The sequence below is a fragment of the Ursus maritimus genome, unplaced genomic scaffold (assembly GCF_017311325.1).
Source record: "Ursus maritimus isolate PB19 unplaced genomic scaffold, ASM1731132v1 scaffold_15, whole genome shotgun sequence".
Taxonomy (NCBI): domain Eukaryota; kingdom Metazoa; phylum Chordata; class Mammalia; order Carnivora; family Ursidae; genus Ursus; species Ursus maritimus.
In genome coordinates, this window is record NW_024423897.1 from 353,122 (window position 1) to 369,655 (window position 16,534).

At 38.2% G+C, this 16,534-nt stretch overlaps 1 protein-coding gene across 4 annotated transcripts in view; it reads right to left on the bottom strand.

The window, feature by feature from the left end:
- Window positions 1–16,534, bottom strand: part of NSD1 (nuclear receptor binding SET domain protein 1) — a 142,179-nt gene that overhangs the window by 49,717 nt on the left and 75,928 nt on the right. For all 4 annotated transcript variants that reach the window (XM_040630246.1, XM_040630248.1, XM_040630247.1 and 1 more), the window contains 2 exons: window positions 13,991–14,163; window positions 9,214–11,785 (listed from right to left, as the gene is read on the bottom strand). In XM_040630246.1, the coding sequence (XP_040486180.1) occupies window positions 9,214–11,785; window positions 13,991–14,163 (2,745 nt within the window). The remainder of the gene's footprint in view (window positions 1–9,213; window positions 11,786–13,990; window positions 14,164–16,534) is intronic.

Consider the following 16,534-nt stretch of genomic DNA (forward strand, 5'->3'; position numbering starts at 1 on the left):
ATAGTAGTAATATACCACTTAGTTTATTTATATCTAATATAAAAGGAGTGGAAAACTTATATTCACCCAAAAACCTGCACATGGATTTTTAAAGCAGCTTTATTCATAATTATCAAAACTTAGAAGCAACCACGACATAGGTGAATGGATAAATAAACTGTGGTATGTACAGACAATAGAACATTATTCAGCACTAAAAAGAGATGAGGTATCAAGCCATGAAAAAGATATGGAGGACACTAAATGCATATTACCAAGTAAAAAAGCCAATGTGAAAAGGCTATATACATACTATATGATTACACACATACATTCTGGAAAAGGAAAAACTATGAAGACCATAAAAAGTGGTTACCAGGGGACGGGGTGGGGGGGGGAAGCACATGGGATGGAGAGAGGGACAGATAAGCAGAACACAGAGGATTTTTACCGCAGTGAAAATACTCTGTATGATACCATAATCATGATATTATGTATTTGTCCAAACCCAAAGAATGTACGACACCAAGAATGAACCCTAAAGTAAACTGTGGGCTTTGGGTGATTATAATGTGTCAATGTAGATTCATCAATTTTAACAAATGTACCACTCCAGGGGGGATGTTGATAGTAAGGTTGTGCATGTGTGTGGAAAGGGTATATAGAAAATCTCTGTGCCTTCTCAATTTTGCTAGAAACCTAAAACTGCTCTAAAAAAATAAAAGTATTAATAGAAAAATAGAAAGTTAAGGGCAGAGGCTGAAATTGTTATCAAAATTATATACATACATAGCTCCCAATATAATTATGGGGCTTGTTAAACCTTTCAACCAATGCAATTTTCCAAACTTCTCAGTTTTAGACAATAAACCTGTGAGTTCTTCCCAAAGCAAGTATTTCAGAAGAAGTTAAAACCATCAGCCAAACAATGTTCCCCTCAAATAAAATGTTCCCCTCAAATAATAATGTTTAAAAAACTCTCTTGGAGAAAAGACAAAATACATCTTGAAATAAGTATATGCATCTGTGCATATAACTGTGACAGTTAATAGGTAATAACTTTATGCTCTGAGGCAAATAGATTATGCCTTTAATATATTCCCATCAGATAGCATCCAAATTTTCAAACACTAAAGACATTTTTCAACACAATTAAGACCAAAAAATGACAGGGAATAACACGGGTTTACTATGTGCAGGCAAGTCACGGTTCAGCCATTTAACATTCATGAATTTCTCATCTTCACTTCAAGGTAAGTGATGACATCACCATTTTATAAAAAATGTAACTGAGAGGCGCCTGGCTGGCTCAGTCAGTAGAGCGAGACTCTTGATCTCAGGGTTCTAAGTCTGATCCCCATACTGGGTGTAGGGATTACTTAAAAAAATAGTCTTAAAAAAAAAAGTAACTGAAGCTCAAAGAGGAAAGTGCCTTGCCTAAGCCCACTCAAGTTAGTCCACTACTTAAGTTGCAAGGCCATGATTCCAACCAAAATCTCCCCACGCTCCAAAACCACTGGGTTCTTTTTACTAAAACAAATCCCTATGCTATCACATCATCAGATCCCTTATCCTACCCCACCCCTTCACAGCCCCCCATCCATCACTACCTCCCCACATTAATTATATCTCAGTCCTAGACAGCTTATGTTCTGTCTTCTTAGAAGGTTCCATGGGCTAATCCGTCCCCTCCCTTTCCTCCTGAAACTACTGTCCCCCACTCTGTCTTTGGGTTCATTTCTCTCACAGAATAAGTTCTCACACTAAGTTTTAGTCCTTCAGTATTAAAAGGGAGAAAATTACAAAAGCTAACAGAGAGATGAGTAAATCATGCAAAACTCAATACATGGCACAGAGCAACTATGAAACAGAGCAGGGGCCAAAATATAACCATCACCAAATTTCTTGGCAAATACACATCAATTCCTAGCACAGAGACAGAACCTGTTGTAAAATATGGATATAAATTACTCATACAGGAAAGTTTAGCAGTATCTTTTTAGACTACAGAATGTGTATATAAACCAGCTAAAATAATAAAATATCCAAAAGGTTAAATCAGTCCCAAATGTTTACCAACTGAAGAACAGATACATAAAATGTGGTATACTTGTGCCCAGGAATACTACTCAGCAATAAAAAACAAAATATTGATATATGCTACAATATGGATAAACCACAAAACCAGAGAGACATTATGCTAAATGAAAAGAGCAAGACATAAAAGGTCACATATTGTATGATTCCATTAATATGAAATGTCCAAAAAGGCAAATGGGAGTGGGGGTAGTGGTGGATTAGTGGTTGCTGGGCTGGGAGTACAAACAGACTAACCATAAATGGGATAGAAGAATCTTAATGGGTAGAAGAAATGTTCTAAAACTGATTTATGGGGATGGTTGCACAACTCAACAAATTTACTAAAAATCACTTCCTTATGCATTTAAAACGTGTGAACCTTATGGTATATAAAGTTGACTATATTCAACTTTATTGAATAAAGTTCATTTTTTTAAAAAGTTAAGTCTTTTCAAGACCAAATTACAAAGTTTTCTTTTTTTCATCAAAATGGTGAATTTTCCTAAAGGACTACAGTACTAACAGCAACATCACTCCTCACTACATATTATTAGCCCTTGTCGTACATCTACTTTCCTAGATCTGAAATCTCAGAGGCAAAAAGTTAAAGGAAGGGGGGTAAAAAGGGCAAAAATCCAAACATCTCTTCATAATAATAGTTAAGTTACTGAGTTCAACCTCCTTTTAAAACAAACAAAATGCTGTATAAAGTATTTTAAAAATTTGTCAGCAAAGCACTGACAAGACTGTGAAGAACTACAAACCAAAAACTAACAAATAACCCAGAGAAATATAGTACTGAAATGGATTTTGTCCTGAGGGCTTTTTTGTGATCCTGCTAAAGTGTAAGGGGCAGAAGTTTAAAAGAGAATAAACTAATGCCCCAAAGGACTCTATCACAATGAAGCAAAAGTACGCCATGTCCAAACCTACACAAGACCACAAGGAAAGGTGCTCTGGCACAAAGCAGAAGGGGAGCAGGAGGGAGAATAAGTTCTTGAGAAGTGGTGACTGGTCCTCCTGTAGATTTGCAGCTCCCATAAGAAAATCAATCCATGTAATTAATAAATCATGTTAACAGAATAAAGGGAGCAAAAAGGAATGATCATCTCAACAGACATAGGAAAACCATCTAACAAATGAAGTATGTAAGGGAACTTTCTCAACCTGAAAGGCCATCTTTCAAAGTCATAGCTAACATCACAGTTAATATAAGTCTGGATGCTTTCGCCCTAAGACCAGGAACAAGACAAAAATGCCTGTTTACTCCACTTATGTTTAACAATGTACTGGAGGCTCTAGCTAGGGCAATTAGGCAAGAAAAAAAAATAAAAGACATCCAGATTAGAAAGGATGAAGTAAAACTACATTAGTTGATGACATGATCATGTACATAAAAAATCCTAAGGAATTCACAATAAAACAATCAGAACTAAAAAAAATGGGTTCAGCAAGGTTGCAACATGCAAAATCAACACACAAATATCAACTATATTTCTGTATACTTGCAATAAGCAACCTAAGAATGACATTAAGAAAACGATTTCATTTATAATAGCACCAAAACCAAAATTTTTTAAAAACAATAAAATACTTAGGAACAAAGTAAATAAAAGTAGCATAAGACTTATACACAGAAAACTACAAAACATCATTGAAATAAATGAAACACAACTAAATTAATGGAAAGCCATCCCTTGTGTATAGTTTAGAAAACTCAATATTGTTAACAATGGCAACACTGCCCAAACTGACATACAGATCCAGTACAACCCTGCAGCAATGAACACACTGGTCCTAAAATTAAAATGGAAATGCGAAAGACCCAGAAAAGCCAAACAATCTTGAACAAAGGTGGAGGATTAATACTTTCCAATTTCAAAACTATAATAATTAACTACTGTAAAGACAGGGTAATTAAGACTTTGTGGTACTGACATAAAGACAAGACATATGTATCAAAAGAAAGGAGTTGAGGGCCCAGAAATAAATCATCACATTTATGGTCAAATGATTTTCAGCTAAGATCCCAAGACCATTCAATGGGAAAATAATATGCTTTTTAACATAAATGGTGCCGAGACAACTGGATTAGGCAATGGTTACACAGACATGACACAAAAGCACAAGCAACCAAGGAAAACACAAACTAGACTTCATCCAAATTAAAAACACTTGTGCTTCAAAATATATAATCAAAATTGGAAATGGTTAACCCACTAAATGGAATATTTGTGAATCATATCAATACTTAAATTTACACCATGTAAAGAATTCTTACAATTAAATAATAAAGAGACAAACAGCCCAGTTAAAAAACAGGCAAAGGATCCAGACAGATATTTCTGCAAAAGATTTACATGAGACCACTAAATACACGAAGAGATGCTTAGGGTTGCCCGCGTGGCTTAGCTGGTTAAGCGTCTGCCTTCAGCCCTGGTCGTGATCCCAGGGTCCCCCTGAAATCAAGTCACCCACAGGGTTCCTTGCTCTGCGGGGAGCCTGCTGCTTCTCCCTCTGCCTGTTGCTCTGCCTGCTTGTGCTCTCTCTGACAAATAAATAAATAAAATCTTAAAAAAAAAAAAAAAAAGATGCTTAATCTCAACAGCCTTCAGGGAAATGAAAATCAATGCACAATAATGAAATACCACATGACACTGACCAGGACAGCTATTCCAAACAGGTGCGAGTAAAGAGGCAGAGAAACTGGAGCCCTCCTATATTGCTAATATGAACGTAAAATGGCAAAACACCTTTGCCAAAACATTCTGGGAGTTCTTCAAAAGTTTTATATATATATATATATATATATATAATTACCAAATGACCCAGCAATTCTGCTCCTAAATATATAAACAGTAGAAATGAAAATATAGCCACACAAAACACTGCACACAATGTTCAGATAATACCATTATTCATTAAAGCCAAAAAGTGGAAAAAACCCAAATGTCTATCACAGTTGATGAAAGACTAAAATATGGTTTGTTCATACAATGGAGTGTTATTTGCCATTAAAAAGACATGAAACAGGGATGGCCTGGGTGGCACAGTTAAGTGTCCAGCTCTTAGTTTCGGCTCAGGTTGTGATCTCAGGGTTATGGGATGGAGCCTGGCGCTGGGCTCTGCACTCAGCCCAAGTTCTCCTTGGAGTCCCTCTCTCCCTCTGCCCATCCTCCCACCCCGCCCCCGCTTTTGCACGCATGTGCGCTCTCTATCTGAAAATAAAATCTTTAAAAAAAAAAAAAAGACATGAAGAAAGAATGCCAACAGCAAGATGGCAGAATGAGAGCCCCTACACAATTTCACTCACAGGACACCAAAGTAACAGTAAACGCACCAAAATACCTTTTTGAGTACTCTAGAAACCAGTTAGGAAGTTGTAGTACCCCCAGGGAAGTCCAAAGACAAGAACTACTGCATTGGAAATGGCTTTAAAAAGAGCCAATTCACTTTATCTGAGATTGCTACTCCCAATGCAGGCACAGATAAGCTCCTCTCAAGGATTGGGGGAAAGGGGGATTTGGGGATGGGGAGCTTGTTTCCAACATACCAGCTTTTCACAGGGCTGCCCAAGAGACCAGAATAAGACGACTGGGACCATTAACAGAACCCACAGTTTGGATTCCTGAGGGTTGCTGAAAACAAGGCAGAGAATGGGCAGCATGCTGAGGAACCAGATGGCCTGGAATGAGGTAGTCAAAGGCCAGCACAGCTTGGTGATATCAGAAGGTACTAAACTTATGCATCTTTCTACAAAAAAAAGGTTAAAGAGTGGAGCCAGCATTTGGCAATCTGGATTTCTGGAGAACTGCCCAAGGGACTAGTACCTGTCTTGCCTGCTTTTGAGAGCAAATGGGAAGCCAGTCCTCTTTGCATACCTGGGAGCCACTGAGAATGAAAACAGTGAGAAAGATTATTGCAGTAACACAAAAACCTTCAGTACTGCAGAAAAACGCTAGAGGGAGCAAGATTACAAGCCCCTGAAAAAGAAATGCACAGAATTCCCTAATCAGGAAATTAGCTGTACAAGTCCAAAGAAGCCCACGCTCCAAAAAAGGATCCAGAGATCCCCAGAACATCCAGCTGAGGTGACTGGTGAAAGCCCTTCCTCGTCTGAAGCCAATCCCTAAAGACTAGAAGTGGTTGTTATTCAAATGCATAAAACTCAGGGGGAAAAAAATCAAGTACACAAAGAAACAGGGAAACTTGGCCCTCATCAAGGGTCAAAATAAATCTCCAGGAGTGCCTGGGGTGGCTCAGGTAGTTAAGTGTGTGACTTTTGACTTCTGGCTTAGCTACATTAACCAAGGAAAAAAAGACACAAATAACTAAAACCAGAAACTAGAGTCATTTCAACTGATACCACAGAAGCGAAAGAATTATAAGCAACTACTATGAACTGCATGCCAACAAACTGGATAACCTAGAATATAACCATCTACCAAGACTGAGTCATGAAGAAATACAAAATTTGAATTAGTAAGGAGATTAAACCAGTCATCAAAAACCTCCCAAATGAGAAAAGCCCAGGATGAGACGGCTCCATTGGAGAAATCTACCAAGCATCTAAAAAAGAATTAATGCCAAACCTTGTCAAATTCTTCCAAAAAACTGAGGAGGAGAGAACATTTCCAAACTCATTTTATGAGAGAGCATTACTTTGAAACCAAAGACAGACAGATATACTTATTAAAAAAAATGTAAACCAATATTCCTTATAAACATTGCTGCAAAAATCCTCAACAAATATTAGCAAACTGAATTCAACAACCGCACACTAAAAGGATTATACACCACGAGCAAGTGGGATTCACCCCTGGGATGGATGGAAAGATGATTCAACATATAAAAAAATAAATGTAATACAAATGTTACCAAAATGAAGAAAATCACATGACTATCTCAACAGATGCAGAAAAGGCCTTGACAAAATTCAACACTTTTTTTTAAAGATTTATTTGAGAGAGAGAGTGCACGTGCACACAAGCCGGGGGGGGGGGTGTAGGCAGAAGGAGGGAATCTTGACGCAGACTCCGGCTGTGCTCCAGCTTGAGTGCTCCATCTCACAAACCCATGAGATCATAACCTGAGCCAAAACCAAGAGTCAGACGCTTAACCACCCACTGAACCACTCAGGTGTCCCTCAACACTTTTTTTTTTAAAGTAAGCTCTAGGCCCAACATGCAGCTTGAACTCATGACCCTGAGATCAAAAGTCACATGTTCTACAAACTGAGACAGCCAGGTACTTCCTACCAAACTCCCAGTGGCATTTTTTTTGCAGAAACAGGAAAAAAAAAAAAATCCTAAAATTCACATGGAATCTTAATGGACACCAAATAGCCAAAAACAATCTTGGCAAAGAACAAATACATCTGTTCTTCAAAATATATTATAAAGCTACATTCCAATATGATATTGCCATAATGACAGACATGTAGGTCAATGCAACAAAATGAAGAACACAGAAATAAACTCCAGTATGGTCAAATTATCCTTGACCAGTGTACTAAGACTACACAATGGGGAAAGGATGGTCTCATCAATAAATGGTTCTGGGAAAGGTGGATATCCACATGCAAACGAAAGATTGGTCCTTATCTTACATCATATACAAAAATTAACTCAAAATGGATCAGATGCCTAAATCTAAGATCTGAAACTGTAACACTCCAGAAGAAAACAAGGGGAAAGATTTGATTCATGACTAAAATGAGCAATGATTTACTTGATAGGATACCAAAAGCACAGATAATAAAAGCAAAAATAAGACAAACTGGAATGCATCAAGCTTAAAATCTTCTGCACAGCAAAGGAAACAATTAACATAGTGAAAAGACAACCTACAAAATGAAAGAAAATATCTGCAAACCATATATCAAAAAGGGGAATAAAGAAGAAAGAAAAAAGAAAGGAAGGGAGGAATCCTACAATTCAGTAACAAAACAACCCAATTCCAAAAATGGCCAAAGTACCTGGAGCGATATTTCTTCAAAGATACACAAAAAGATATACAAAAGGCTAATAAGGATATGAAAAGATCCTCAACATCACTGATCATTGGGGAAATGCAAATCAAAACCACAATGAGCTACCACCTTATACCTGTTAGGATGGCCACTGTAAAAAAAATAAAATAACAAGTGCTGGTGAGGATGTGAGGAAATTGAAACACTAAGAGCACTCTTGGTAGGATTACAAAATGGTGTAGCCACTATGGAAAACAAGCAGGAAGTTTCCTCAAAGTACTAAAAATAGAATTATAATGATCCATTCCAATTCTGGCATTCATCTAAAAGAAAAGAAAATGTGATCTCAAAGAGATATTTGCACACCCATGTCCAATGCAGTGTTATTCATAATAGCCAAGATAGAAGCAACTTAAATGTCCAAACCTAAATGTCTGCTGATAGATGAATAAAAAAAATATGGTATGTACATACAATGGACTATTATTCAGCTTCGAGAAAGACAGAAATTGTGTCATATGCTAAAACATGGATGAACCTTGAGGACATTATGCTAAGTGAAATAATCCAATCTCAAAAAGACAAAAAGTACATGATTCCATTTACATGAGATATCTCAAGTAATCCAACTCATAAAAACAGAAAGAGAATGGTGGTTTCCAGGGGGTGGGGAAGAAGGAAACAGAATTGTTGTTCAATTGAGTATAGTTTCAGACATGCAAGATGAAAAAGTTCTAGACATCTATTGCACAATAATGTGTAAACAGTAACACTGTACAGTTTAAACTTTTACAGAAGGTACACTTATGGGGTGCCTGGGTGCCTCAGTCGTTAAGCGTCTGCCTTAGGCTCAGGTCATGATCCCAGGGTCCTAGGACTGAGCCCCGCATCAGGCTCTCTGCTCAGTGGGGAGTCTGCTTCTCCTTCTCCCTCTGACCTCCCTCTTGTGCTCTCTCACTCTATCTCAAGTAAGTAAAAGGGAGAGATACCTTCTGGTAAAACATAATTTCTGGAAAGTATATGGAAACCTGGCCCTCAAAATTCAGACCTTGTACATAAAGCTCTCCCTTCAAGTGATACTTTCCTCCCAATTTACACTTAGCCCTTCCATCAAAACAGACCAACTTCGTAAGGGTAACATTAACACCACTTCCCTAATCCTTATCATTGTCAGGAGTCCTTACCTGGTTCAGGGAGCTCAGGCTGCGGTGTCAAACTGGGAATTCCTGGCTCTTTTTCCATCTCTTCAATGCTCGCACTGGATTTATCACAAACGTTCAACCGTGGTCCAACTGAATCTAAGCGGCTGGCATGATTTGGATCTACCAGCGTATCCTCTAGTATGTTTGTTGAAGGAGGGGGTCTATGCTCTGGGAACTCATCCCCCTTCTTTATGGGGTCAGCTGGAAGCAAAACCCCAAAGGCACCCTCAGAGTTTTCTTTCTCTCTAAATCTGTTAGTGCGCTTACGAGGTTTAGTGCGCCTTTGGTTTAAACGCTGCCACCGCTTTTTAGGCACCGCCTGGTTTACACCACTAGGTTCATCATTCTCACTGTTCATTTCGGTATCCACCTGTGGGCCCTTTCTGTTTTCAAAAGGAGGGCCTTTCTCAGGAATTTTATCAGGGTCAGACTGGTTGACTTTGTTATCAAAATGAACACTGGAAAAATGGGCACTGTCTTCACTTGTTAAATGGCCCATTAACTGAAGGGGTTCCTCTTTACCAGGGTCTTCTAGCCCACTTCTTGAGGAGCCATTCTCTGAACCCCCACTTGCTCTGTCTCCCTGCAGTGCGGCCTCAAGAGTTACAGCTGGAAGTCGGTTGAGTTTTCTTTTGCGCTCTGTCTTTAAGGCTTTACGGTTCAATGTGTTCTTTCCCATCTGGGCTGAAAAACCGTCTCGCAATTTAGATGATGGTTTTGATCGACCACAGTTGCGCCTAGTAACGCAGTTTGAACGACTTTTACCAGAAGCAGGGACGTCTCTTCTGTCAGATACGAAGCCAGGTACAGATACAGACAACTCTCCAGACACTGCAGAGTCACCCCTACTAGGGCTAGGACGGACTGGGTTCTGAGTGCCATCTCCACTTTTTTCTGAACTGTGAGTGGAGCTTCCTGAAACCAAGACCTTAGATGCACCTACAGGACTACTCGTAGAACAGTCCCCAAGACCAGGACTCCGATAAGAGACCAAGTTCTGAGCAGTCATTAGCCGTTGCTCCTTGGTCTTACTATCATGCATATCTTTTAACATCATTAACAATGTACTGAATTTGTAGTCTGGTTCAATAGGTATATGATTCTGACCAGAGGCAGGAGAAAAAAGTAATGGTTTTGATGGCTTTGATGTTCCAGAGTCACTCACATCTTCACTTAAGGATCTATAAGAGAGTTCCTTCAACTCTGACAGAACATGTTTCACCACGGCTGTTTCTATGTCATTTGAATCCCTGGTTTTCTCATGCATGTTGCTCAGTAGTTTTAGCCCATCCACTTTCCCACTTTTGGAAATGCTGGCCAAAGGAGAGCCTTTGGTATCAGAAGAGCAGCATTTCAAACTGCAGTCCTCATTTGTAACTGGAGGTTCCACTACAACTGGATTTTCTTTATGTTTGCACTTTATACTTCGGATCTTGGGCTGTTTGCTTTTTGAATGTAATAGAGCTTGATTTGTAGCCCCACCTTTTATTAGTGAGTTCTCACTGGAAATGCTTGATGCTGTGTTGAATTTTGGAGAGAAACCATCATTTCTAAAATCTGACTGGGGTTTGCGGACAACAGTAGATACCTTAAGATCAGAGAGATTAACCTGAGATGTCTCAGCTGCAGGCTCTGCTGCCTTAGTACAATCCATTAAGTGGTCTGTATGGGAGTTGGTAATGAGGGACTTCTGCTTTGCTTTTACCTTAGTGTTTGTGGCAGGATACCTAGTATATTTTACCTTTTCATTTTTCTGCACAGATAACATGTTCTCTGTTCTATCAAAAGCATCTGTAATTTCAAGGACACTGTTATCAGACTCTGAACTGTGATCTACGGGATCCAGATCACTGCTTCCATCATCAGAAGTGGTACAGATACTAATGGAATCACTTCGCTTTTCTTCATCACCTGCTCCAATATAACAGAGCTGCATTTTTGAACTACACACCAAACCTCGTTGGAGCTTCTTCTTCTCCCCAGAACGTTTAGAGATCAAGGCACCCTCAGACAAGCCCAGTAAAGAGTCACAATTTGAAGTCTCAAATTCTTTCTTTGCTGTGTTTTTTGCACAAGAAGAAAACAGGAAACTTCCTGGGGCAGTGCTGGACCCTGTGAGACTGTTAGCTATCCTGGAAAGTTCATTAGAGGCTTGCTTATCAGATACATCCCCAGAAATAAAGTTTAGGCCAAGGTTCTCTGGAATCTTTCCCCTTCGTTCCTCCTTATGTGCTTCAAATTGCATGTGGCCCTTTTTCATACTAGTCCTTTTTGGATTATCAGAACTCTTTCTGGCTCGAGACTTAGCACAAGGCTTTTCCTTCTCATCTGCAGAATGTTCAGAGTCAAAAGCCAGAGATTTCAAGCAGCCATTAAGTAACAGGTCATGCTCTGATTCAGGATCATTTGTACAGTCCTCAAATGGCATATCCTCCTCACTGTCCAACTTGATTGAACTGGTGACACATCTTCGGTTCTTTGACCCTTTGGGAACATCATACTGTTCAGCAAGACCAACACTGGCTTCCCATTTACTCAAAATTTTCTGAGGAACCTACATTTAAAGGAGAAAAAGATTATCACTTATCAAAAAACTACAAAAGGGAATAAGGAGATTATCAGTAAAAACCTCTCAAATAAGCAGCTTTTCCCAGCCTTGTAACTTCTTCAACGTACTTTTATGGTACTAGCCAGGTGGTTAGCACCCATTGTTCACCCAGAGCCTAAACAACGGGGGACTCCTCAAATCTACTTCTACCACTAAGATCTATCATTAGAGGAAAGAGTAACCCCATATATCCTCTGCTCTCCCTCCTTTATAAAGACAAAAGAGTAGACCATAACCAAGATCACATTACTAATCAACATTACATTACTAAATCAAGGAATAATCAGACCCTTCCTATTTGTCCCTCCACACTTTAAAATAAGGATTTATTTTCTTCCTGACTTATGAAGACCAAGCACTTGCTCAGTTGTATAAGAGAAAGCAAAAGGCTAAGGAAGATGAACATGGAAAAATGAGGACAGGAGAAATGAGGTCAGATCCACCTCAGGAGACCCTAAATTTGAACCTCTGGTTATCCCTAAGCCCCTTTATTTCTGGTGACGTATGTGGTTATTCTATACATGTTATGTAAAATCTGGATTATAACCAAGCAGTCTCCTGGGCTGAATCATGCTGTCCAGAGACACCAAAACACCTTGGGTATTACATATGTGCCTTTCTTGATTCCTCACAGAGGGAGACAATGATGCTCTGTGAAATATAACTAATCTTTCAAACTCTTATTTCCTTCCTTGGCTTCATACCATAGTTATTAGTCAAGGTTCTAACTATTAGCTAACTATACTTTAATACTTGTAAAAGGGATGTTCCACTGAGCATGTAAAAATTCAGGTCACTGGAAAGGTAGCCTCCTCTTATAAAGCAATGAGCTGACCATCTAATTTATTTTACACACAAACGCACACTAATTCTTATAACTGTGACAAGAGTAAAACAACTTTCCAGAATCTGAAAGCCCTACTGAACTTTGAAAAGGGCGTTGATTAAGCTACATAACTAAAGGCTTGACACAAAAGCTCTTAACACCGCCCTACCACCAACCACCCAAAGTATTAGAACTGATGCATTAGTCTCCTTTATCATAACAATAGCATATACTAGTTGTTTTAGAGCATCAAACTATGACATATTAAATATTTATAATTATTTCTAATTCTCCCAACATTTCTACAAGGCACATGTTATTATACTACTTTTACAGATGAAGACACTAATCCTCAGAGAATTCAACTAAAAAACAGCAGGGACCGCACACTGACTCTAACTTATCCTAATAATGATTATGAAGTATTTATACACAGAGAAGCATGAAACACCAATCTAATAGGAACTATTTCACCTTCTAGAACTGACTACAAAGAGTATTAAAAGAAATAAACCAAAATTTTACTCACCCAACTTTAACACAAAACATCAAGCAAATGGGACAAAAACACAATATTCTTTATTAAAACATAACTGGGCTTGAAACTGCAATTTTAAGTATTGCCAACCACATACAAAAACCAAACACCACCATTTCCAACAACTTGGATAGAGCCAGAGAGTAAGTACAGTGCTAAGTGAAATAAGTCAGCCAGAGAAAGACAAATCCTGCATGATTTTATTCATGTGTAATTTAAGAAGCAAAAGAGCAAAGGGGAAAAGAGAGAGGAAGACAAGCAAAGAAACAGATTCTTTAAACTACAGAGAACAAACTGGTGGTTTCCAGAAGGAGGATGGGTGAAAACAGATGATAGGGATTAAGGAGTGCACTTGTCTGTGATGAGTACCAGATGATTAAAATAAAAACAAACAAAAACCCAAGACAACAAACAACGTTTACAGTTTTATCTTTCTCATTTTTAAGAGAAATAATTAATCCAGAGAGTGAAAAGTAAAATATTTCATTTCGGATGATCATTTTCTTCTTACAAAAGATATGACCAAAGAAGACTGGTGATGTCATTTTATACTGTCACATCTAAGTGACATGGCAAAAGTTATCTGAAATCATTTTTCAAAAAATTCAGTATAAATGTATGGAAAGCTAGCCCTATCTCATCCCAGGAAAGACACTGCTTTCATCTATTTTCTCACAAATATCCTACTACCAAGGGAATAACTTATATTTTAAAAATATAAGACTTCGTCCTTGCCTTCTCCCTGCCCACCCCAAAGAAGATAACTAGAGAGGCTTTATTTTTTTACCTTGTGCCTATATCCTTTTTCTTTTTGCTTCCCTCTTCTCCTAAGAACAGGTAGCTCTTCAAATTGATGTCTGCCTTCGAACATGACGATTGCTTTTCCAGCCACCCAGGCTCTCTCTGAAGGGTCCCCAAAAGCCTCCACGTAGTACTGTCGATAGGGCCTCCGGTTTGAAACTAGATAAAAGTAAGAACCAGTGTGATTATTTTAAAATGATGGCTGTTCATCTTCAAGAGAACAGCCTACCACTACTGCCAAAGAAATCTCTATTTAAAAAAAAGAAGAAGAGGAGGAGGTCAGAGAGGGGAAAATTTTAAATATTCAATTCATGTGGCAAGAAAATGCATAAGACTTTATAAAAGAACTTCAGTGGTTTGGTTTGGTGCTATATATTCCAAACCAGTTAGATTGATGAGTCACTCATAGAACAAATTAATATAACAATCAACTAACTTCCTTTTATCCTCAGTCTTTATAAAGTCTTATACCGTTATTACCAAAAAATGCACAGAGCATGTAAGCCACAACACCACAAATATAATAATCAGTAAGAACCAACCACCAAACAAACTTTAAAACACTGTGCTAAAATATAAGGGAGGAAAACAATGCTTCAATACCTTCCCAAGTATGACGCCCTAACATTTATGGAATGGCAACTATGGACCAGGCACTCGCTCACACTGACTGCTCTGCGTGGAATCTTAGTCTTCACAACAACCAACTCTACAAAATAAGTAGCACAATCCCCCTTTTATACACATGGTAAGTAGAATAACTTCAGAGAGGGCAAATTCAGAGTGAAACATTGACTTTGCAGAGAAAGCAGAACCTAACATTTCAAAATACAGAAATTAAAAAAAAAAAAAAAAGGAAATCCCAAGAGCAATAAAAACAAAAAGAAATCCAGTTATTCTATAGTTTCTTAGTTGTCAAAGTTCTAAGCATACAATTATCAAAACTAAAAACAATACAGATCTTGTCCAGAAAAGATTATAATCAAATTTACATATCGGCATTTTTCATATTAGTAAAAAATGTCACAAAAGAAATATCAGGACTACACAACGTATAATAATGTTTTTTTTAAACATGGAATAATTTACCTCTATTTAGAAAAGGAAATCATCTAATGTAAAACTTCACTTATATAGTAATTCACATCTAATGCCCTTAACAACCTTTAAAAAAAAAAAATCCAAATATCTCTGAATAAAAAACAGGAAAAGTCTACTTCCTTCAGAGTAGAAAAAGAAAGAAGGAAAGGAAAGGAAAATAAAGAAAAGAAAGGGGAGGGGAGATGTATAAACTCAACATTAGAATAAGTATAAAGAGCTGTAAATACTTTCAAAACTCAGTCTCCACAGTAATTGAAGAGTAGCCAAAGTATCAAGTAAATTTCAAAGGCAGCTTCTTAACAAATGCTAATTTCAAAACTATACAACCAAAGAATGAGGAGTACCTATGAGCTCTCATAAACTGTAGTTGAAATGGCTATTTTCTATAAAAATACACCTTAGTAATTACAACCTGGTTGGACTTTGATTTTTAGGCCATTTCAAAAACAAGTCCTATGAAAAAACTGAACTCCTTTAAGCTCAACCTACTAAATTAAATCCTTCCATAGAAACCACCTCTAGAGGGGGATTAAAATTGGTAAGATATATATGTACCTATATAGAAGTTCAGAAGGTCAACTTGAGAAGTACATAATTCTCCCATAAATAAGTAAATTCAATCAACATGGCCTGAACACTTATGATGTGCGGCACTATAAAGAGGGCAAAAAAGAAACTTACTGCCTGGTGGGTAAGAGATACACAAACAGATTATGGTAAAAGAACATGGTAACTGCAATAACAAACATTCACTTTTTATTTTCTTTTTTTAAAGATTTATTTACTTATGAGAGAGAGAGGGAGAAGGAGAGAGACAGAGCAGAGCGAGAATGGAAAGAAGGGCAGAGGGAGAGGGAGAGAGAATTTTGTAAGCAGACTCCATGCTGGGACTGCCCGACATGGGACTTGATCTCACGACCTGAGCCAAAACCAAAAGTAGACCGCTTAACCAAACATTCACTTTTTATTTTTTTTTTTTAAGATTTTATTTATTTATTTGACAGAGATAGAGACAGCCAGTGAGAGAGGGAACACAAGCAGGGGGAGTGGGAGAGGAAGAATCAGGCTCCCAGTGGAGGAGCCTGATGTGGGGCTCGATCCCACAAGGCCGGGATCACGCCCTGAGCCGAAGGCAAACGCCTAACCGCCATGCCACCCGGGTGCCCCAAACATTCACTTTTTAAAAATAACATTAAAAAACAGAGATCATTGGGGCACCTGGATGGCTCAGTCATTTAAGCCATCGACTCTTGATTTCAGCTCAGGTCATGATCTCAAATCCTGGAATCGAGCCTCTCCCTCCTCAGCGGGGGAGTCTGCTTGAAGATTCTCTCCCCCTCTGCCCCTCCCCTCACTCGCGGGCATGTTCTCTGGCTCTCTCAAATAAATAAATAAATAAATAAATAAATAAATAAATAAATAAATAAAT